The 25,203-nt window shown below is 43.4% G+C and overlaps 1 protein-coding gene across 1 annotated transcript in view; it reads right to left on the bottom strand.

Annotated features, from left to right (window-relative positions):
* Nucleotides 1–25,203, bottom strand: part of MEGF6 (multiple EGF like domains 6) — a 1,140,767-nt gene that overhangs the window by 920,775 nt on the left and 194,789 nt on the right. Inside the window, exon 3 of the mRNA XM_085609125.1 lies at nucleotides 13,093–13,202. Within this exon, the coding sequence (XP_085465251.1) occupies nucleotides 13,093–13,202 (110 nt within the window). The remainder of the gene's footprint in view (nucleotides 1–13,092; nucleotides 13,203–25,203) is intronic.

The following is a 25,203-nucleotide window of genomic DNA, read 5'->3' as shown; positions in this document are numbered from 1 at the left end:
ATGTGTCACCGGAACCAAGCTGGATCCGGCTGATGAGCCCATAACCAGGGCGAAACCGGTCCTGGGTTGCTTGTGATCCAGTTCTGGGAGGACCTGGTTTGGCAGTTCGGGCTGGACTATACCTGTTGGAGCAGGATCAAGACTGGTTTGCATATAGCTGGGTGCAAACTGAGGTGGCATGGTGTGCAAAATAATGATGGATTGGGATGCGGCCCAAGTGATTACCCATGCCTGAAAAGCATTCCATCTATCACTGTTTTCTAGATTTTATTCTCAGCATAGACAATTAGAGGTTTCAGTTTTTAACCACTGTGTTTATCTGTGAACTAAAGGGCATTTAAGTGTTAAAGAGAATTACAAGATTTTTAGTTTTCGTTGTCAGAATGGGCATTCCCAACACAATGAATGGCAGGGGTGGATTCCCAAAGCAGAGAATCTATGTTTTATCCCAGTGAAGTTAAAAGAATATTTCAGTCATCCAGTAGAATGTAGTTGAGGAAATAGTAAAATTGCGTTGGCCAAATAAATCTCTCCTTAATTGAAGGAAGGTTTGGAAATCGTCTGCATACATCTGAAACTGAAGACAATATGTCGATGACTGGGAAGGGGATGTATATATACAATAAATGAAATTGGTGATAAACCCTGAGGAACCATACATCGACAACTTTACAGATGGATTCAGTGGAATCGATCCAGACTTGTCTTCTGTTCGACAGGAAGCAGCTGAACCAGTCCAGAGCAGCTCCTGACACCCCAGTCCAATACTTCTGAAAAAATTACTAGGATCTGATGGTTCACAGTGACATCTTTGGATGAAATGACAAGGAAGATCAATACAGATGGTTGGTTCATATCCCCTGCATAAAGGATGTTTTCAAAGATTCTTAGTAGTGCTGATTCTTTGCCTCTTCATGATCAGAATCCTTGTTACAGGTCATGAAGGAGGTTATTGTTTTCCAGATGATCTCGGAGTGGTTTAGTAACTTCCCTTTCAATTATTTTGCTTTTGAACGTAAAATTGATCTTCAGTTGACTGAAACGTATAGGTCTTTTGAGGGCATCGTTAGAAGAGATATAATAACCAACTGTTTCAATTAAGATAGAAGTATTCCCTCCTCTAGGGAAGCATTGATCAACTCAACAACACATGGCACTGATGAATGATTAATTCCATGATCCATCATGCTGCACAAGGGTAAGCTGGGCTGGTTTTAGATCATTACTCTGACGATAAAGTGCTCGATGCCGGTGTCGGTACTGTAGTGAAGTTTCCACTATTTTTTCACGGCCTAGCAATGTTTTATGCAGACCTTCTCTTTCCCAGAAATACTCCGTTTTTGTGTTAGAATGGCTCTTAATTCCTTGCTGGGGTGGCACGTGGGGTGTGCGGAGACCCCGTGCTTGATTCTGAGTTTGACTTGGTTGGTTTGGCTTTTCTGCTCTGGATAGTTGAATATTGATTAGTGTTTGCTATCTTTTTCTAGTATCAGTGATAGCATCCACACTTTAGGTCGCCACTTTGAATCTCATTGCCACAAGGAAAACACATCAAGTTTCTCCTGTTCTACTCTATAATGAGGAAAGGCCGTGCCTCTCTAGAGAAGCCATTTTCAATATCTTTGCTATGTCTTCCACCCTATATGCACCTGTGATTACCAGAGAAAATCAAAATTATCAAGTTACCAGTCTGGCGAAGTCCAAGAAATTTCATATGTAATTGTTCAAGGCTAGGATGGAAGGGTCGTTTAAGCAAGACACTTATGAATGACGAGCTCCACTTATCCTGCTAACTTTATTTGGATCAATAGCGCCTCGAGGGCCAATGATTGAAAGATTACAGTGAGTGAATTGCCCTTTGGTGGGGCAAGAGTAACATACCTCCTCTTCGTATCTGACAAGCTGTCAAGCCTCTCTACTAACTGCCTTATAAGTGGGTATGCATGGAGATTACAAATGACACCAATCAAACTTGTCGAAGAGATGGATTGACATTTTGAAACCAGCTGACCGAGTACCAGTTATATGATGCTGGTACTCTGATTAAGATCAGCACAGAAATATTAGATCCGCTTCTGCACATGACCAGCACATATATCATTACAAATGTTGCTTCAAGAAATGATCAGCTATCTAACAAACAGGATAGGATCTACCCTATATTTCATTTTTACATTCAGAAAATCTTGAAAACACCTTGAGAGCTTTAAGCGTAAGTTAGAGCTGGGGGTTAACAAATCACATAGCGGCATTGCTATGTGCCCGCCATACGATAAGAGTTTGATTAATAGAAGACAAGGAAAGCCATTGGGAAAAGGTGGCCACCCTTGAGAAATAAAGAAATGTTCATTTCTGCAGATAATCTACAGAAGGGCTTCCAACTATATTCCTTGAAGTTTTTCTCAATCAGAAGGCAACCCACAACAATCACATTCATTTACAAATTAGCAACATATTGGAAAAACATGATAAATATTTTAAGAATGCCTGCAATACCACAGTAAATTATAGATTAAAGTGTAAGCAGATGAGCCATTCGGAATATCAGGAGATGTTCTAGCATGCTACTGCCTTAGATATGAGCGAAGCAGGCTTAGTCGCCTGATGGAGTCGGACTCTGTCCCAGCCCGGCTGGAAGTTCACAGACACAAAATTCTCCTAATAGGCCAGTCGATCTCTAAAGCAAGGCCACAAACAATAGAATCCTGCAAAAAAATGCTTTTATAATTGTGTTTCAAAAAACTATTAAGGAACATCAAACCCTCAATCTTTGCAGGATGTAAGTCAATATTAAACAAAAATGAAGGGGTTTGAAATTACATTCAGTGGAACCTAAAACTGTGAACCAGTAGTTCAGTAAATACATGTGGGCGCCCAGGAGTCCTTTCCTGTCATCTGGTGCCAGGTCCTCGCAGCATTCTCCTTTGACTCGTGAACTGTAACACCAATCTTTCATACATTACACACTAGGCAGGGCCTCTGCCTCAGCATGAGCCAGTTCTGCTATTGTGCACTCCTGAATGTGATACTTCTGCTCTGCCAAGATTTCTTTTGAGGCAGGAATCTCTACTCTCCACGTGATCCCGCGGCGCACAGCAGCTTCGTAGAAAGGATCCCTTGTATCCAGCACACCTCTATCGACTGTGCACTTCCACGATGCTCTTTTAGTGTATTTACTGAGTACAGCGTTCCAGCGCTCCGAAGTGACCACAATGTGCTTTATAAAACACTATAAAATAATGACTTTGGGGCAGATTTACAAGCCCCTAGCATAATTTTTGTGCCGCTATTGCGTCAGTTTTTGTCACGCAGCGATGGTGTAAAAATGCGGCCCATTTACAACATGACGCATCTAGGGAGATGCGTCACATTGCAAAGCCCTGCGTCACATTATACCTGCATCAGGTATAATGTATGCAGGGTGGACGTTCCAAAGCAAAAAAGCCTCGTAGAAGTGATGCAGTGAAATCTACATGATTTCACAGCGCTACTTCTAGGACGTCACTGCATCAAAACCTTACGCCTGCTTGATGCAGCACAATGAGGCTAGGCCTCCGCATGCATTGCTGGAGTTGCGTCGTGCTTGCGGCACGACTCCAGCAATGCGTGACTTTTGCACCAACAGATGTGTCAGAATTTCAGACTCATCTGCGCCGTACTGTAAATACGGCGCATTCATGGTGGCGCAATGGTTGCTCAGGGTGACGCATCTCTACAGATGCGTCACTTTCTTGTAAATCTGCCCCTAGATGCTTCCATGTCAATACCTTCCTAGCCGGTGTTAACACTGCGCTCTATGGGGGAGGAGGTACGCATTGATGTGGTTGGTCGCCTACAGCAAAACGAGGTCCCATAACAATGTGCTGTTTACTGGAAGGTGTCCCAGTAACCCTTTTCATAGGCTGGACGTGCCGTTTCTGTGATGCAAGGTATCCTAACAAGATGGTCATGAGGACACTAAAGTAAAGGATGGTTGTTCACACTCCCATAGAGCAGGCAAAGGGCGCTTGATGACAGTGTCAGTTTCATGCAAACCCCAAAATGCCTTTCATGCAGTCTATGGGGATCTCACCAGTAGGTACATGTCTATTATGTATGGAGCATTGAAAATCCTGGCACCATTCCCACGCGAGGAGAAAGTAACAAAACCTGTTCAACACTACCAAGGTCTTCTAACACTCAAGGGTACTTCAAGCAATTTATGGGAACTGGAAATGTGGACAAGGGTTGAACTTTACATTCAGTCGTCCAGAGGAGCGTTTGTGGAAGATCTAAATCTACACAGACCATAGGTGAATTCTTGCTATAAGCTTTTTTACAATAAAGGAGTTCCCAATTTAAACTGAAGCTAATGACACTAAGCTAAATAGTTTTGAAGAGGAGCAATATATGGGACAGTGGCGCAAGGGAAGCCAAAGAGAAGGAAGGTGGCCACTGGAGTTAAATGTTTCTGGAGGTGCCATTAATACACATTAAAATCAAAACACAATAGAAGAAGTGATATATTTTATGCTAACACATTCACTAAATAGCACGTAACACATGCTCCAAAGGAAGTCAATGGATGACTGTTGACAGTGCAAATCAAATGGCCTTGACATTAAGTAAATTTGGGAATGAAACATGTCATATAGACTGGACCCTTCTGTGGCCCTGTCCTCTCTGGTAGTGGAATAAAGATAGATCCTCCTTTGGACGACGCTGCCCCTGGAAGAACTTGTTCTGGAGAGCAGAGTGACCCTTCACTGAATCCAGGGGCTTGACAGTATGGAACAAGGCTATGTCTGAGCTGCCAGTTGGCAGAATTCCTAGCAGCCATTGTGGTACACAGCCCATCTTCAAGAGGCACACAGAGCACCAGACAGACAGAAATTGAAGGAATCCAGGCCTAGCAACTTCTTCTTTAGGCAGAAAATGGGGAATGCACTCCTGGTCCCGTTATCAGAACTAACTACATCAGTGATTGATTATGTAGGTCCTCAGAACTTCTGGCAAAAGACTGGAACCTGCAGATGCCCTCAGCCAGGTGGATGCCATTTTCCTGGCATGAAACACAAAAACATATCCCGACACCAGATGGGCTTCTAGGAGGAATGGACTTCCACACAACCTACGTATTCCATGCTACATTACTGCTGTCTGCAAACGGTTGAGAAGAGGAGGGGACTTCTAGGTTAATGCAGAGGAGAGTAGTGCACCCCCTCAGTCAAAGGGCCTCATTACGATGACGGGCGAAATCACTTCAGCCCGACACTGCATCGGTCATGGGACCGACCATCACCCAGTCGGTGGTTCCGACCGTCTCATTAGGATGCGACCGAACATTCCTACATTTTACTATGGCATCATGCATTCAGGCCGAAATGCATGCTCCCATAGTAAAATGGGAGGTGCGGTTCATCCCAGCACCACGTGGCAGGTACCTCAAGGTGCCTACCACAACGTGAAGGGGCCACCCTCGGCCTCCAACTGGAGGCCGTACACCCAATGAGGCCCTGCTGGGGGGCCCCAAAGACACTTTCTGACATGGTTTCCATGTCAGACAGACCAGCATGGAAACCATGTCAGAAACTGTCATCGTAATCTCAAGGGTGGAAAGGCCCGCCCTTGAGATTACTCTCCGCATTCCGACTGGCGGACAGGCTCTCTGAGGCCATTGGAAGCCAGCTGGAATGACCTGTCAGATTCCTTTACGATCGCCTCCATCAAAATGAGGCGGTCGGAAAGTAATCCGACCGGCCCATTGCGATGTGGATCGGGAGGCTCCTACCGTCGGTTGGAGCCTTCCGAGCAACATCGTAATAGGCCTCTAAGTGAGGAAATAATTTTTAAAAGATGCCAGTCTTCATCCATTGTTAGACTGAGCGAGGTAAAATCAGGTTGATAGTATACTCCTGTTCACTGGCTTTATTTACATGGTCCAGCTATTCAGGAGGGTTGTGGTTAACTACACAGTTGGACCCTCCAGGAAAAATGGATTGTGGGCTATGCCTCGATACTCGTGGGCACTTCACTTCTAACACAAGAGCAGCCCACAACTATTATAGAAAACCTTTGTGAATCCTGCCGAAGTCTGTTTTTAGTTTCTTTAAATCATCTAACAGAGCTTTCACCTCCCCGGGCCTCCGTAATGGCTACTTCCGCATTCACTAGCTAGGTGCAGGCTCTGCTGGTTTGACTTTATTTCCAGATATCTTGACAAACAAATTGGACAATGTTAATAGAGAGTCGTCCACACCATGTTGCTGAATTCTTGCATTCTTGGTTGTCATGTACATGTCATGTACTTCAAGGTCCAGCTGTGCCATCACCTCAAAGAAGGAAGCCAAGATAAAATGTACAATTGTTATTCAAACAAGCCTTCAGTACAAGGGCTATCCAAACATGGAGGCAGTCGAACAGAGAATGAATGGACTTCCAGTGGGAGTGACTCCCATTATTACTCAACATAACAAGCTCTCACATGAAATTAGAAACATTGACTAGTCTATGAGAATTACTTAGAAATGAACAGCTTCAAGAAATAAGTCTCAGACATGCATTACATCTGTAGCTATCAGTCAAAGTATGCCTAGTGTGGCCAACCTATCAAGGGATGGTTCAGTTCACTCTTGCATTTTCAAACACCAGGTGGGTTAAGGTAAGCTTGATCTTAGGATGCTACAAAGCCTGCACACCGGGTACAGATCAGTGTAAAGGTCTGTCCTGTATTTGCACTGAGCAACTTACATTAAACAGATTCATTCAGCGCTACACAATAATGTACGTTTTTAAGTGCTTTAAATAAGGTGCTATTATTCAATATTACGCAATTAGTGGACCTCAGAAACATGAAAGGTAATGTTGGTAAAGCTGGGATTCAACCTCAGGACCCCACTGGTTTCAGCAGCTATCAGCAGCGAAGGTCACCTTGTTGATCCATTTTACTGTCCTAAATGGAGTGATATCAGCAAAAAGGTGAACATGATAGATGATTGTCTCTTAAGGATCCTGGTCCAATGGAGGAAAGAGAAAGCCCAGAGCTACAAGAAAGATAAGCTCAGAAACCTCAATGTAAAGACAGGAGCTATCTGTTATGCATACACTATGGGACTGAAAATCTCTCTTGTTTTCGGTAGGATATTCGGACCCAAAAAAGGTAACAATATTAACGGTTAATGGAGCATATCTTGAAAACAATCTCTTGCTTGTCGCTGAAATAACAGACCTGATTACAGACAAATGTAACATAGCTTCATTTATTGCTCTTGGAAGGTAAAGAGACGCGTGGCATACGCCCGAAGGCTCCCAACCTATTCCCATATTTTCTTATCCGGCTCACAGGCGTTAGAATCCCTTAATAAAGGTACTTGGTCTTTTTATACCCCAATATTCATCAAAGGTTCAGGTTAATTTGAGATCCAACGCCTTCACATGTGGTGGGTAAATTAGTAATCGCCATTACTGACTCCATTGGAATTATGAGATCTGTGGGAAAAAACATCTACTTTGTGTCACCTGGCCAATCCAGCCGTTGAACACGGCAGTCACGAGTGGCACTCCGCGAAATAAATGAGGAATTACTTCGGGCATTCTTAATTTATTAGTAGAGCCTTAGGGTTTAACCTGGAATCCTCCAATAACTCTGCCCCCAGAGTTACTGGTACCCCTGGAATGGGTAACTCATGGGGAGTGGGGGGAAGGGCGTGACCAGGATGATTAATGCACCATCCATAATGAAGATATAAATCGACGTGGGGTCCTTCCTTCCCCCTCCTCTAACCACTATGTTAGAACAGGTTTTAAATGCCGCTGTGTGGGTGGTGTTGCACTCACAAGAAACAATGGAACAAAGTGTCAGCCATATGCAAGTGGTTTAGTGTTCCTTTGGGGCATGGATGTGGCTTACATCCACCGCCGCTCACTGTAACAGCCCTGGGCAAAAAACGTTGATTGACTGAGGAAGGATTCTCGACCAATTCAAGTTGCAACAAGGGTTGAAAAACTTGATGCTTCCTGTTGAGTTTTGTACTTTATACACAAGTCAGACTTCTAGAAACTGGAACTTCCGTTTGCATGCCACAATCCATCATGTGGCACAGCGGGGTTTTACAGACCTCTTTGGCATCTATATGGGTGAGGTCATGCTTGCAAGCCTGTAGTCAACATTAGTTGTAATACGCAGGAAAAACACGACACCGGCCAAAGTCAGCAACCTGTTTAACAGGTCAACTCTGATAAGTTTCGCTGATGTCGTAAAAGTCGGTCAAAATATGTTGGCAACAGTGCTTGGAGGCATGTGGCTTAAAAGACTTCATTACATTTCATCACTACAAAAACTTAACTATTGACCAATCTCCACCTGGTTGCCCAGATGGTGTTCCACTCGCCCCTCCCACAATTCAGGCTGTAAATCAAAGTAAGTATTGTGGCTGGGTGTTTGTGCTTCAGCGAGCAAAGCAAGTTAGTTCAAGGAAAATAGGAGCAGAAATGGCACTGAAATTGAGGCACACTGCTTAGGCACAGCTGCTAAGTTTTTAGGGCCTCACTTACAATATTTTGACGAACGGCAGCGCTGCAGCCTTCCTGCTGCGCTGCCGCACTCCAAATTGAAAGGGCAGGAATGCGCTGTATCTACACCCATTGCATCTTGCTTTTCTGCCCACAGTCATCCCCCTGCTCTCTTTGCCTCTCTTCCTGCTCCCTTCTCACACTTTGGCTTTGCCTCTCACTCTCTTGCCCTGCCCCGTGCTACTTTTACCTTTGCCTCCTTTAACTCCTGTTGCACTAATATCACTAATATTCCCAACTGCCTCTCCCTCTCTCTCTCTCTCTCTCTCTCTTTCTCTCTCTCTCTCCCTCTCTCTCTCTCTCTCTCTTTCTCTCTCTCTCTCTCTCTCTCCCTCCTTCTTTTGAGTCTCTCTCTCTCAAGCGCTCCTTATGTATCTCTTCTGTCCCTTCTGACTGTTTCTCCCGCCTCCCTATCCCTCATGTACATATGTAGTGTCAATGGGTCGTATAGGGTGAAAGGAACTACAAATTACCATCAGAGTCCGGAGTAGAGCTCACAGCATCTCTGTAAGATTGTGCCTGCAGGAAGGGTTAACAGCTGAGGCAAGCTGGGGTGTGGGTGGCAGATGTACTAAGTTTTTATGCAATGAAGTGCAGCAGTCAAAGTTGCAGGGCTGCGCTGCATGAAAGGGATAGAACAGAGCAGCACGATAACTACTAAGATATGGTGCTGTTTCCCTCTTGCCTAGCTCTGGAGCACTTTAGGTTGCGTTGCGCCAAAGAAAACACCCCTGCCCCATGGTGCATTGGTATGATCATGATGTGAATTAGTACTGCAAGGGGACAGTTTTGCACTGAAAAGTAAATACCACAAGCATTTTCAATGTAATAGGTCTCACATTTGCGAGAGTTTAAGCTATTGGCATTGTAAATGACAATGCCTTTTAATTATGTGTTTTTAAAAGCAACACATATATAAAAGGCATTGCATTTCCAATGCTAATAGCTCAACCTCTCGCAAATGCGAGACTCTGTAATGGTGGCCGCGCCCCTTTCTTTTAGATGCTGCTCGCCGTATGCAGGTTAAAGTGAGCAGCGTCTAAAGAAAGGGGCACACCCAATATTAAAGTGAAAAGCGGTATGGAGCGCTTTCACCCAAAAAGAACAAATAAATAATTAAAGAAAGGTTCTGTAGCGTGGCCACTAAAGTGAAAGCAGACCGTGCCGTCAATTAAATAAATAAGCACAGCCGCTAAAATGAAAGCGGACCGCGCTGTAAATTAAATAAATAAGTGTTGCCGCCAAGGTAAAAGCGGATAGCGCTGTAAATTAAATAAATAAATAAGCGCGGCCGCTAAAGTGAAAGCAGACTGCACCGTAAATAAATTAAATAAATAAGCGCTGCCGCTATAGTTAAAGTGGACCGCGCTGTAAATTAAATAAATACATCACTGATAAACATATCACAGTAAGCGGCGTACTGCGATTTCGTGGGTGGAATAGGGGAAGATCATTAAAGAAAATAGGGCTCACCGACTACATAAAGCAGACCGTAAGAACACAAGTAAAAAGTCCAGTCCTTATGTGAGGTTACAAATGCAGACAAGGCGGTACCAAGGAGGGATTCCTTAGCCTATTAACGAATGAAAAGCAATGATTTCGAAAGAACAGTAACAGGAGCAATTGAAAAGATGGGCTGGAAATGGGCGGAGCTTCTATTCCATACTTCAATACAGCATGCCTCGCAGAGCAGCGTAGGCGCTGCACAGGCTCGACCTAAAAACAGCACTTTGCATCAGTTTGCATCACTTTTGTGATTGAGGGAGGAGCACTCTGCCCCAGCGGTACACCATGCAGAGAAACATCCTCTGCGCTCAGCTAATTTTGCGCAACTCGGGTGCTTTAAGACATACCTCGTTTCTGATAAACTTTACAGTCTAATCAAATCATACACAATTTCCTGTATAGTAATCCAAAATTTACATTGAAGAAAAGCATAACATTGTGTGTTCGGGTCTTGCATTAGAATAAAATTCAGCATGGTTTAATGCTCTCTCTATGACATTCATATTCCATGCATGGAGATATGATCACATTTCGGAAATATACATTTCTTTCACATTTTCTTCCCTCCAAAAGTGCTACTTACTGTCCTGAGCTTCATTTGTAAATATAAATAAATACGTGCCCATTATTTCTCTCAGGAGGGTGCCATTAGCACTGCCGAATTCCAGGATTGCTGGATACCATGGCTGTGTAGACTTGCCAATACCATGTACATGCTATCTCTTTATCTCACCCTTGCAGGCTGCTTTTCATTCCTACTTTCTGCCTTTATCACTCTCTTCCTTTCTTCTCTTCTTCCTTTTTTCCTCTTCCCTGCCTTTCTCTCTCTTACTTTGAGTCAAAGTATGATGAGATGATGATAAACAAGGTCTAGGTCTCATAAATAAGTGCTGGTGCCCATCACATGCAACCACCGGCACAAATTAGTCACTGTTTATGTTCAGACTCCTTAAGACTTGCCTGGAAACATTGTGCATGGAATCCAGAGGATGTGATCAGAACTTGTCAAAAGAACATATGGATTAATTTCTGGCATCTAGAAAAAAAGGAGTCTGACAGACGCAATTTAAGGGAAACTATGATGTGAAGGGGGAAATGAGTTTGGACATGATATTGGGGCACGTGTGAAATGTGAGAGTTAATGGTATATTTGTTTTATAAATATTTTTATAATTTAAGCACAAAAAGGTAGTGTGAAGTGCCCAAAATCACAGTTTTTCAATGTAGGTGTCTTTACACAATATATTATGTCTTGGTGTAGAATTTGCTGATTAATGCTCTCTCCAGAGGACATTAAAGCTTGAAATGGTGAACAATTAATCTAGAATGAGCATTTAATGAGAACTATAGAGAACTGTTGTTTTAATGGAATTCAACTGTGGGCCATTCTCTGCAGTCATCTATCAGTGACACAGTGATAGTACCACTTATAGTCTTAGTTGTCTGTCCAGTTCAATATCTCCTAAAGGATTAATAGGAATAGCTATGTCATGATTTGATTTGATGAGCTTCCATACTCAAAAAGCATCAACATTCCATTTTATGTCAAGTATGTCATACTGGCGGTTATGTAGGAGTGAGCGAGTGTGTTTTAATAATGTTTTGTCATTTTAGACAGGTGGGTTTAACTGCAGGAGCAATGGAAAAGGAAACTTAATACACACGTCTATTGTGTCGCAGAATTGCCAAAGGCACAACATGCAATGAATTTCTCAATGCACAGAGCTGTCACTGTGTGCAGAAAAAAACAGTGCAATTATTTTAAACAAGATAGCAGAATCAATCAGTTTTACTCCGAGGCAGTAATTTGTTATTGGTTTTTCCGACTCATTATTAGCTTAAACATTATCAAAGCGCCTCCAAACAATAGGTACCACGCATACGGTTTTACTGGAGTATGAATACCCCAACCTCCAGGCACAGGTTCGTCTTCTTCGCGGTGAGTGCATTTACTTTCTTTTCAGTGGCTTGATAGGCGGAGCTGCAGCTGAAATCAACTTCACCACAGACTGGTATGACATTGAAGGTAGACCTGGGTGGAGTTTGCAGAGTTCTGCTACACGTAACTTCACAAAGTGCCCCAACTGTGCTACGCGTAGTTCTGCAAGTGGCAGAGAGTGTTTAGTCACGCTGTTCGCATTGATTTTCAGGGCCGGGTGTTTGTGCCGCGCTGTAAAATCAGTACGAATGGCACCATGCGCAGCGCTAGAGGGCGCTGCTTTTTTTCTGCTGCTAAAGTAGATTTTCAACTCGAGCACCAGCTTACTCACCCTGAATGGAAGGTTTCTCAACGCGAGCAGTCATGACCATCCGCGACCACCCGTGTTGAGAAATCCGATCGCCTGTGTAGAGAATTCTCGCCGGGAGGTAGATTTTCCTCGCTCGCACTCGCCAACTTCACATTGGCGGGTGCAAGCGAGGAAAAAAATCCGCTCTGCGGAGCGGAGTTTTTCAGAGCTCCGCCTGATCCCCAGAGCGCGGAGTGCTGAAAACTCCTCAAACTCCACGAACGGAGCATAGTTCACCGCCCATGCCTAAGTGAGGGTCAATTCTGAAGCTATGCAGTGCACTGTGGGACGTTAAATGTAGAGCAGACATTTAAAGGGAACTTAGATCGACTAAACATATTAAACAACCCTCAGTCCCATCCCCTACCATTAGGGCCCGCCTTGGTTCCTTTATTTTATGTTTTTGAGATATCGCCGGAGCTATTTTTTTAAATTTATTTACAAGGTAAGAAGGACTGCAACCCTCACGCTTCCTTAATTCTAACTTCAAAAAATGTTTTCATCGTAAAATACAATTTTTAACAGGAGGGTAGTGAAAAAATTGAATAATTTCCCTCCATCTGCAGTGGGGGGTGAGAGGAACTCTATGAAAAATGCATGTTTGAAAACTACAAACAATTACATTTCTTTCCAACATTTTTCTTGTCGTGAACAGAACTGTTTAGATCCCGAATAAAGTATTTATGAACACCGAGTGCAGAACCATCAACATCGACAAAACCAATGGAAGGAAGGCGACTTTGCTTACGATAAAGGCAGCCGGCCTCGTCGTTGAGCTGGGACCATCCAGGGCAACATTTATAGACTGTCTGATAATCCGTACTGTACACTTGTCGGTAGGCAGTGTAGTAAGCCGTCCTGCAAAGAAAAAGTGCAAAATGTATACGATAAGTTAGTGCATTCATCAATTCACAGTCTGAAAATGGCACTATCAAACCAAAGTGGTCACACAACCAGAGCACACATGAAGGTTTATGGTCTTCTGCTCTACCACTGAATGCAGAAACACTAACATCCACGTAAGGAGATTAATACATTACTACTTATAGAGAAGCATTTGATCAGCATGTCTAAAGTCAACATCACAGGCTCTTTGTAAGGGAACCAAAGGTTTGTGACTAGAGTACGTTTTGGGAAATACTAACAGTATTTCTGATGGTGTTGAGACTATCTTATTTGATCATCTAAAGATAAATGCAGTCTGCGCAGGATCAGTGGTGGTGGTGTCCTCAAGAATATATAAGGCAATGTGCCTCAACCTGATTGAGATTGTCAACATATCAAATCACCTAGTCATTGAAATAAGCTTTTCTGAGTCACACATGAGTTAGAAACCATGAAGGTTTATTAAAAGTTTGAGATCATTACAGATGCTGCATGTGATGACCTAAGGTCTCAATAACACAAGTCTGCTCCTGAAGAGAAGCTTGGCTATCTTTCAAAATGAGCCATTTTTATAGCAAAATACACAGTAGAAATCATACAGTCACATGATGTAAGCACATTGATACATAGGCTCAGCAAATCACGATACAGAATAAAATGGAACATTAGCCAACACCATGCCCTAAATGAATAATAATTTGTTCCGCTTTTACCTAATGCCATCGAATGTGATAGTACAAATCTCGCTACACATTAATCAATGATAGAATTATGAAATGACTGAGCTTACTGAACTTCAGCATGTAGGACATTGAACAGTTAAATATGAGAGGAGGCTTCCTCAAGAGCTTGCAAAGAACAACATATTATTGATAGGAAATAAACAGCATCACTGAGCATCTTCTATAATGTTTCTGTGCACATTTTACTGCAGGCAGAGAGACATAAGTTAAAACACAGTCATGGTTGATTTTCAAAATGGATACAGTGCCTAGTTTAGTAAACTATCCTGGCTGAAGAGGGGTGAAATCCCGAAACCGGTCCTAGGATGCTTGTTTCCGGTACAGGGAAGACCTGGCTTCGCAGGTCGGGCTGGACTGTTCCCATGAGGCACAGGGTCAAGACTGATTTGCATATGGCCAGGTCTAAACTGGGTGGCATGGTGAGCAAAAGAATGATGGATTTAACCCAGATCTCTTGACTGGGGGAGAATGTTTTGATTTGTTCTGCATTCCGTCCATGAATTGTGTGTCTTTTGCTTTCTCGCCCTAAGTGCGCTGGGTATGCCTAGACGTAGGTCCCGGGCTCACTGTGCCACTGGATTCAAGCTATCCTGGCTGAAAAGGGGTGAAACCCCGAAACCAGTCCTAGGATGCTTGTTTCTGGTCCAGGGAGGACCTGGCTTGGCAGTTCGGGCTGGACTGTTCCCATGAGGCACAGGGTCAAGACTGATTTGCATATGGCCAGGTCTAAACTGGGGTGGCATGGTGAGCAAAAGAATGATGGATTTAACCCATATCTCTTGTCTGGGGGAGAATGTTTTGATTTGTTCTGCATTCCGTCCATCAATTGTGTGTCTTGTGCTCTGATAATGGGCCTGTTTGATGGCTAGCATACTAGGTGATGCAACTGTATGTGATGCTAGTGGTCACCAGAAGGATGGCATTATTACTGGTGGAAACTGAGTGCTTCTAATATTGGGGTTGCTTGGTGGCTACCATACTATGGGATTTCACTGTCTGTGACACTCAGGACACCGAATGGATGGTGCCATCAAACGGTGGTCACTAAGTGACTCTGATATTGAGGTTGCTTAGTAGCTAACGTATGAGGTGACCGGACTGTCTGTGATACTGGGGACACTGATACTGGGTAATGATACTGCAACCATTATATTGTGGAAATGAGGAACTCAGGGTGGTTAAGGCAAATGGCAGAACTAATGGCTCTGTAACGGGCTCTAAAACTCTGATTTTCAGCAATTCCTGGACTAGACCATTGTCTACCTGGCCCAGAATTGCTCATGACCTGGAATGTGCATGCATGCTACCGTCCAAAGCGTTACATAGTGACAATGGTAGGGATTGACTTATATGGCATTCTCAGTTTCTCTATCTATAAGGGTCCCACTGGGAGACTGCATAACTATTTGTTGTGAGTAAATTAGTGGTAAATGTGTATTGTATGATAATTCCTGAGACCAACAGTGGTTTCATCAAATATTTATTTCCAATAAATAAAGCCCATGACCAGGGAGGATCTTCCAGCACAGACGCCCAGGATCAACCTCCAAACTGGTGCAGTCGATCAGAGCTCCGAGCAACAGGATTCCATGCTCAAGAATGTATTGTTTCTTACCTGTAGGTGTAGTTTTGCAGCTTGAAGATTTTTCTGGGTTTACATGCTGTGATTTATTCCACTATCTAGTGGTTGGGTCCGGAATCTTCAGTTAATTTTTAGTCGGTTTCCTACTTTAGTTTTTTTATCATTGGTGGGTATCGACGGTACCTCCATTTGGTGTCCCTTGTGACATTGTTCTGCTTCCGCTGGAAGCTCCCACCTTTGGTCACCATCTTCAGATTTTTTTTTGTTTCTTGATCCTTCCTTCCATCTTCTTGGTGGAGTTGGGTGGTTCGCCTGTGAATCCAGAATATTCTTCAAGCTGCAAAACGACACCTACACCTACAGGTAAGAAACTATACGTTTTGCTGTGTGAATCTTTTCTGGATTCACATCCTGTGCATAGATTTTGTAGCGGTTTGTTATCTATGCGGTGTGTGGGTTGAAAATTAGCATTGATTGGTAAACAGATGTTGTAAGACCTTTTGTCCCACCTGTGCTTCTTTGTTCATTTGTATGTCTATGCAATAGTGCTTGGTGAACGTGTGCACTCGATTACCATGTTGCTGCCATACAGATGTTTTGCAAGGGGGGATTCGCTAGAAGTGCAATGGTTGCTCCCTTTTTCCTTGTTCAATGTGTGCTAGCTGCAGAACTCAGTCTTTCACCTCTGTTTGTGTGGCACAACTGAATAGTTTGTGCTATCCATCTTAAAATGGTGTTCTTGGTTATTATTGTTCATAGAAAATGGTTAGCAAATGAGATGTACAGTGGTTTTGTCTTTCTGTTTGATTTGGTTCTTTCACTATAATACATTACTGGTCTATCTTGCGTCTAATGTGTGCAGAGTCCTTTCTGCACGACTTTGGTTTTTGGAACAAAAACGTGGAATTTGTAAACTTTGGTTCATGTGGAATTGCAAGAATACTTTTGCAAGTACCTTTCTTGGTGATGCAATTCTTTTAGCCCCTTTTGAGAAACCTCTCGATTACTGACGCTATGAAGAAACTTCCTCCAATGTGGCCTCTTGTGTAAGCCACTATTGCTGCTTTATGTACCCTTAAAGAGCATAAGTTAGCTAGCAATCCAGAAGATGTGTTCGATATTTTAACACTGTCTTGCCTCTAGTATTTCTTCTTAAGAGCCCCTCCTTAAGACAACATATTGAGTATCTTTTGCATTTTGCCATATAGCACTTCCTAGTTGTTGGCTTTCTTGCTTCTCTTATATTCTCCGGCAGCTTGAAATGTCTGAGTTCTAAGTCTTCAGAAACCATGCTGCCAGGCTCAAAGACTCTGGCACTGGGTGTAGTACCCTTCCTTCTTCCATTGACAACAGATCTTGATCGTTTGGCAATTTGGGAATGTTCCCTTGTGCTAATTCTGTCTGCTCTAAGAACCAGGACTGTCTTGCTCACTGCGGGGCAATTAGTATTAGTGTCATCCTGCTGTTTCTGTTTTTGCTGATCACCCAGTGTATCAGTGGTATCAGGGAAAAGGCATCTGCAAATGTCTCTGACCTTCTTATCTACAGTGCATTCTCCAGGGATTGAATGTATGGTTGCCTGGAGGCAAAGCTTTAGCATTTTGCACTCCTTGGTGTTGCAAACAGATCTATTTCTGGAGTTCCCCACTTCTGAAAGATCCTTTTGAGTACTCCTTGGTCCAGTTCCAATTCATGGGAGCATGAGGCTTGCCTGCTCACTCTGTCCACCTTGATATTGTCTTTCACTGGCAGGTGGACATCAATGATCTCCTTTCTGCCCTGAGTTGCCCACTTTCAGAGTTCGGAGGCTAGTCTCAACAGGGCCAGGGATTGTGTCCATCCATTTCTTGATATAAAACATTGTAGTTGTGTTGTCTGTTTGTATTAACATTGTTTTTCCCAATGGCTCTTTCTGAAAGACTTTGAAAGCTCGGAACACTGTTTTTAGGTCCAGGATGTTGATATGTTGTGCAGCATCCTGTGCCTTCCAGACCTCTCTCACCTTGAGTCTGCCCATGTGAGCTCCCTATCCCATATGTGAGGCATCTGTTGTAATTGTCCCTTTTGGAGTTGGTTGTGCAAATGTTCCCCCTTGTGTTATATGTGACCTGTTTCACCACGCTATCTCCTCTTGTACCTTCTGCGCGACAACCACTAAATCTTCCCAACTCCATGTTGCTTGTGACCATTGATTTTGTAGCCATTCTTGGATCGCTCTCATGTGAAGTCTTGCATATAGAATCAAAGGGATGCATGATGCCATCTTCCCTAATAACTTCCCCACAGTCCTTACTCTCAGAGCTTGCCACTTCGGGTAAAGCTGTCTCTTTCAACAGTGATTCTGTTCTCCTTTCGCTGGGATATACCTTTACTTGGATTGTGTTGATCCTTGCCCTCAAAAACATATTTTCTTGTTCTGTTGTTGGCAATGACTTCTCCATGTTTCCTGAGAACCCCAATGTGTATAGTGTTCTCATTACCTTCTGTATATGCACTCTGCATTTGTTGTATGAGTAGGCTCCTATTAACCAGTCATCCAGGTAAGGGTAGACACATATGCCTTGTCTTCTTAAGTGTGCTGCAACTGCTGCTAGACACTTTGTAAATACTCTTGGTTCTGATTTGATTCCAAAGGCCAGTATTGGTATTCAGTCTTGTTTACCACAAACCTGAGGAATCTTCTATGTCCTGCACTCATTGGGATGTGCAAGTAGCCATCCTTTAGGTCTATGGTAGCCATGCAATATCCTTTTTGTAATTTAGGTCTGACCTCCTGCAATCTTGTCATCTTGAATCTTTGTGTTTTGATAAACTTTTTTATGAACCTGAGGTCTAGGATTGGTTGTAGGGATCCGTCTACCTTTGGAATTAGGAAATATGTGGAGTAATTTCCCTTGTTCTTTTCTAACCTTGGAACTGTTTGTATAGCTTTCTTTTATAGCAATTCTGCTACCTCTTTAAGAAGACAAATATTTCTTCTCTTCAGTGGACCTTCTTTTTGGGTCCCCTGGATGGAGGCATCTTGTCTAATTCTATGCAATATACATACTGTATTAAGTTTAGGATCCATTTGTCTGATGTTATCGTCATCCATTCCTGAAGGAAGTTTTGTATCCTGCCTCCCACTGGTGTGTGAACTTTGAGTTTTTTATTTATGTGTCTCACTGATGTTGTCAGTAAGTAGCTTTGGCATGATTTTAAGCAACTTGTTGGTGGGCGTTGAGCTTCCCTGATGTTGCTGGCCTCTACCTCGGGCTCCTCCACAAGAGGACTGCTGTGCGTACCGCTGGTATTATCAACTCTGCTGGGATGTAGATGACTAGTTGCTACCCTGGAACAATTGTTGGGATGTTCCTGCCTGGAAGCTGTTCTGCCCTGAGGGCCTGCACGAAGGTGCCGTTCCCCTTCAAAAACCCCCTGTGAACTACAGAGCTCCCGTCAATTTAGCTGTTTGGTTTTTTTAAGCTGATTTAGGGATTTAGCCACAGGGCTCCCAAACAGCTGTTCTCCATTAGTATGTTGGCCTGAACTTTAGGCTTGAACCCTGAAATTCTCAGCCATGATTTGGAACGTATGGTGATGCCCATCATCATTTGGCGACTCAATGTATCCACTGCATCCAAAGCTGACTTGAGGCACGTGTTGGGGATGTTTTTGCCATAATCTACCAGGTGTACTGCTCTCTTCCTGTATTGTTCAGGGAGGGGTTTCATAAGTTCCGCCATTTCCTCCCAATGCTGATAGGCATGGTGGTTTAAGAGGGCATTGGAGTTGGCTATGCACTACTGGTTTGCCATGCTTCACTCGAATTTGCAATCCATGAGGTCACTTCTCTTGCTCTCCTTGTCTGGAGGCGACCCCAATGTTGATGCTATGTGTGGTATCTTCATGTCTATGCCATGCATTCTCTCCATAGTTATATATCCCCTGCTGGTCCGCCAGTGTGAGTGTGAGGAAATAGAATGCTGGTGTGTGCATGGTTTGAGTGAGTGTCAGTTGGAATGTGTGGGCTGAGCAGCAAGGATGCTGCTCCCATTGGGGCCTTCCTGCTTCCTTACTACCATCTTTACCTGTAACCTGAGGGTCCAACTTTGAGAATAACACTTATCCTGTATTACCTTTACTACTGGCTATTTTTGATCTTCATTTACCACAGTATGTTTGCCCTCTTCCATGCTGTTGAGGTGATCATCGAATCAGCCAGCACTGAACCCTTAATGTAGGAGGGTGCCTTGGACGAGAACTTGCATTTCTTCTCCACTCTTGGACACACGGCTCTGCATGTGGTGGGTTCTTTCAAGGCCTCTCTTCCCAGGTCAAAAACACTAAAGAACATAGGCAGGAATTGGTTTCTGACCTGTGTGGGTAGAAGTGTTTCCAGCAGGAAACACGACTGGGGTATTGCTTATTCTAACTGTACCCCATATTTGTCCGCAGCCTTCTTAACCAGATGGTTTTAGATGCCAGTGCCATCTGGTGGTGATGGCTTTGATGGATAGCTGTCTACCCCCTCCTCTGGTGAGTATGTTTCCAGGTCTTCCATTGGGTCTCAGTACATTCAGATTTCTCTGATCCCTGGTACCACCCCACCATTTGTTCCCCTTGCTCTTCATAGAAAAGTTCAACCTCCTCTTCCTGAGACTCTGGGGTTAAAGGAGGCTCAATTTCCTCGACGTCTTTGTCTTTCTGATCATTCAGAGTCAAAGTCTTTGTTGGGATTCAAAAGGCCTTTAGACGTTTGTCAAAGTCTTTTTTCTTTTGTAGACGGGTGGTAATTTCGGCCTTGAGGCGCCTCTTCTTTCTCTTGATTTCTGCTGCCTGTTGTTCAGCATCAAGATTCTCTGTTGTCTTCCTCTTTGACATTGAAGAGTCTTTTGCAGATAAATCAGTCGTTGAACTTCAGTGTTCTGCTCTCGACTTGTTCGTTTTCGACATCAAAATGTTTTTTCCTCATCCATCCTTCGATTACTTGGATTTCTCTGAAGATTTTCCTACTGTGGTGTCCATTTCGAGGGATCAGAGGGCTCTTTGTCTCAGGACGCAACCGCAGTTGTTGAGTGCTTCGACGCCAAGGCTCCCCCCTTTGACGTCCTTGAGTCAGATTTCTTGACTTGAGCATTTTCTTTGAGGACAATGATTCTTTTACCTCGGATCTATGTGACTTCTTGCCCCCTTGGGCTTCGATGTCGATGTTCCATGAGTTGCCATCTAATGTTTCCCCCACAGCTGTTTCTGCAACGTTCTCTTCATCGCTCAAGAGACACAAGTCTCATAAAAATGGGGATCATTTGCTGTCCCTGCATGGTATGATGGAATAACCTCTGCCTGACTCTCACACTCAGCATCTTTGGCGTGAACGTGGAACAGATGTTGCATTCTTCACTTCGGTGGTCTACAGGCAGACAGAAGTTGCAACCGGGTGTTTGCCCTTCGTCAATAACTTGTGGTGGAAATGTTTGCAGAACTGGAATGGTGTCTTCTCCATAAGGCTGCACGGGGAGCTCCCTGTACAGGCATTCTCCAAATCCATCAAGGAAAACGTGTCCTCTTTACTCAAACTCTCCTCCAGTACCACTTCTCAGGTGTCCCTTTCCAAATTCGGTGGGCTTTGACGCTTTTCTCCCGAACTTCAATCAACTTCTTCTTTCTAGTGTCGGAGATCCTTCAGAAAGCATCCAGACCCAACAATTGATGGCGAGCAAAGGTGGGAGCTTCCGGAGGAAGCAGGACGACATCACAAGGGACAGCAAATGGTGGTACCATTGACGCCCACAAACAACGAAAAACAAAAATAGGAAAAAGACAAAAAAATAATGGAGAATTCCAGACCCAACCACTAGATGGTGGAATAATGCACAGCATGTGATATGTGTTGAATACATATTATTGGTAACGCATGTGTCAGCTTAATACGTCTTCATGGAAGTTGACATCAGTTGTTTGGGAATTGCAGTATATCTTAATGGTTGTGGTGTGTTGAATGCTTAGTACTGCAAGAGAAATTGAGAAACTTAAATTATTTTTATTGTGCAGACATCTCGGAATTAGTTTCATGCATTTAGTGTGGAAGGTCATGAAAAGATTGAACTGATTTGACGTTTACATTTTTGTAGTGATCCCTAATCCTTTTGTTGCCCTCCAATTTTGTTCAAGAGTGTACATGACATTCTTCTCCATCATTCTGTTGACACTCGTAGAACTGAATTTCAAGGCACAAGGAGGTGCACAATATATATGGTTTCTATTTAATACGCTGTTCGCTCAGCAGCAATAAAATCACTGTTACATCAAATTGATGTCAACAAGCTATGAATGCTTATGCCCCTTTGCTGTTTCCTTAGCGAGCGAAGTTTTTGGGTACCATTTTACGCTACTATACACGTTTCTGATTTGCTTCTTCATTGTTTTGAGTCTGCCTTTCTTCTAGTAGTATTTCTGCTGCATTCCTTCTTTTCTAGCTATGGTTTGCAGCTACTGCCCTCTCTTCGTCAGTGTTGGGTTAACTCCTGTCCTGCAAGCCTTTCCCTATATCTGCCTGTGCCTCTTCTAAGCAGATTTTATCACAGTGCTTCACTGTTGTCCATCTACATATGACACTGCCTTGGTGCTTGAAGATTCATTTTAAAATGTCCCAAACCATTATAGGTAAAGGTGTAACAGGTTTGCAATTAGCCATATTAGGAAATGCCCCATCCCCCACAATTGGGTAAATAAAGAAAGACATATTCAGGGTCAGGTGGCAGCCATGCTTGAAGCAGCTGGTAAAACGATCTGCACATCTTTGGGCCCCGGTGTCGTTGAACCTGCTGCACCAGTGATGGCTATTTCTCTGGCTTCAGCTCTGTAGTTTTCCCCTTCACTGCATCTGCCCTGCAAACCTGGTGCTCGTGTTTTTTTAAGATGGTTCCCTCTCCTCCATCCTCACCCGTTATCACGTGATCTTTGTACGTATATTTTTTTTGCTTCCAGTTTTCATTCTGCAAATTGACTGGTCCCATAGATGGAGGTGGGAAAATGAGGTTGGTGAAGCCTATACCGTGCCAGTAAGTCTGTTCATAGGAGGGCGGGTGTGCCAGGTATTATTTGCATCCAGCTTTGGCAACTCTTCATGTCAACAGGTCTCAAACACTCACTAGTTTTCAATCCCTTCTCTCAAGGGGATTTTTTTTTTACAAAGGAGGATTTCATTGTAAATCAAAAAGCGCACATCCTCGGCGTGAACGGCTGTTCGGGAAGATAAAGTGCTGCTCTCTCTCTTCCAAGTCAAGGATGTGCTGGTTTGCAGGCCCCACCACACACTGTGAAATCCCACTGACCTTATTAAAAAGTCTTATCTGCCAATGTATATGCGAGCCATGATTTGTAATCAAATACCATGAGGCGCCACAGCATTGGGGATTGACACTAACAGAAGACCCGCGCGGCGCTGGCACGAGGCCAGCGCTCCAGTCTTCAACGGCAGCCATTTTACTCGTCTTCTGCCAGCGGAGATACCGAGTTATGTGAAGAAGAAAATTCAAATGCGATATAATGCGTTTTGCAAGAGAGCTTCACGTGCGTGAATGGACGGCTGGTGACTCCAGGCTTCATGACTGCTATGGGTTATTGTCCTTCCTTTAATGAGTATAATTTCAAACACAACAGCAAAGAAATCAATTAATTAGTTTAAGCTTTGGAATTAACACGGTGTTACTGTCTGGGTAAGGGTGGCCACCAGTGAAGAACATTTAGCGTTTCTTTTTACAGCTAGCGGTAAGGTTATCAAATGATTCAATGTCATCAGCGACTATTGCAACCGTCGGCATTCATTAACACCCTAATGGATTCTGGGCGTTGCAGTCCTCTGTTTATCTCAACTGAATCAAACGAAGTATTAGACTGCATTGGTTTAACAAAGGGAAAATGGGAGAGTCCACGTTTTAAGTAGATAGAGCAGAGTTCTGCTCCAGTGAACTTACACAGATGCTAGAACCACTGGCACGTGTGCAGGGCGTGCAACCGAGCTTTGTTCTCTAACCTGGCTCCATATGATTATTGTATATAGGCACAATGAATTAAAACCATGCATACAAAGGATAAAACACATCATCATAATATTCCTAAAATCAGAAGAGTGCAACTATGACACCAGATATATGGACACAGATTCGCCAACATGTCAGGAGTAGGACACGTTAGAATCCTAATGGCATCACAGCATTGGCCCATTCTCCTGCGCTGTGTCCCTCAACAGTCTCCTTTTTTGTTGTACTGAGCTACAAGGGGAAAGAGTAGAAACTACAAAAAGTACAAGAAGTTCTAAGAGTCTTCATTACTCCTATTGCGTGATGCTGGGTTCAGGACACCTGAGACAGCAGATTTAAAGCCCAGTGGTGATGCATCAAAAGACAAGCCAGTGGTACCAGCTGTTAACCCTAACTGAAGTCCATGGCCTTGGGGATGTCTAATCTCCTTAACAGAGTTATTTTGGATGTGACCATCATTGTCTCACTCTCTTACACAGATATATAGATATAAAAGTGTACATGTTAACTCTTTCAAAGAAACAAAGTAAAAATGTCCATATATAGGCCATTGTGCACCTGCGTTCCCACATATCAGCCACTGACCACCAAATCCAGCAACTATGGAGCACACAGAACTTTCATTCGTCCATCATCCTGCAGCTTCCCAGCTCAGGCACATCATCACCGCTCTCAAACAGAACAAGACATTATTTATGACAAACCTCCCGGCTTAAAATTAGTCAATACAGAGGAAGTATGCACTTAGAAAAGCTAAATCCACCCCTCTCATCCTTCCAGAGGCATTAATGCCACACCTAAAGGAAAAAAAGAAAATCACACAACAGAAAGAACGTCAACTTATCTGCACCAGTAACGAGCACAGATAAACAACCCGTCAGGTATCAATCCAGGAAAAATAAGTTTCACACAACCCACAAATAGAAATTCAAAAGCATAAAGCTCCCATTTCATACAGGAAAAGTGGCAATAAAACATAGACCTTTTTCCAGCTAGACACACAGGCGACCCCACTTCAAATAAGGCACAGGGACAATAAAGCACTCCACTGGGAATATTAAATACAATTTCACGTCCAACCAGACACGACAAACACGAAATGCAATTCTGCTTCCAAAAAGACAGAGGTAACAATAGAATGCCACTCACGCTCCAGACACCTGGGAACAAGGGGACTATGAAATGCAATTCTCCTTTCAGGCAAGCAATAGAACAATGTAATGTAATTCCCCCACCAAACAAGCACAGAGACAGCAGAATGCAGCTGTGTTTCCAACAAGCATTGACAAAGCCAATAGCTTCGCCTATGCGAGGTCTAATGGCTTTGTCAATGTTTTAGACATTATGCACCTCAGCGTGGTTTGCTGTGCAACATGGCTCAAAGTAAAGAAAAACAAAGCAAAATGCTGCAGCCAACGTTGACCGTTTCATAGATCTTTGTTTGTTCAATACTTTAAGTCATGTTGCAGAGCAGCCCATGCTGCTGTGCAATATGTCTAAAAAAACATTAACAAAGCAAAATAGCTCTTACATATGCAAGACCTATTGCTCTTTGTTGATTTCTTTTTTTGCTGGAGGGGGGGGGGGTGGGTGGCTACAATATAAAGGACGACACGAGGGGCAGG

This window comes from Triturus cristatus, chromosome 1_2, assembly GCF_964204655.1.
Source record: "Triturus cristatus chromosome 1_2, aTriCri1.1, whole genome shotgun sequence".
NCBI lineage: Eukaryota > Metazoa > Chordata > Amphibia > Caudata > Salamandridae > Triturus > Triturus cristatus.
Note: the sequence above shows the minus strand (reverse complement) of the source record. Positions and strands in the feature narration are given on the sequence as shown.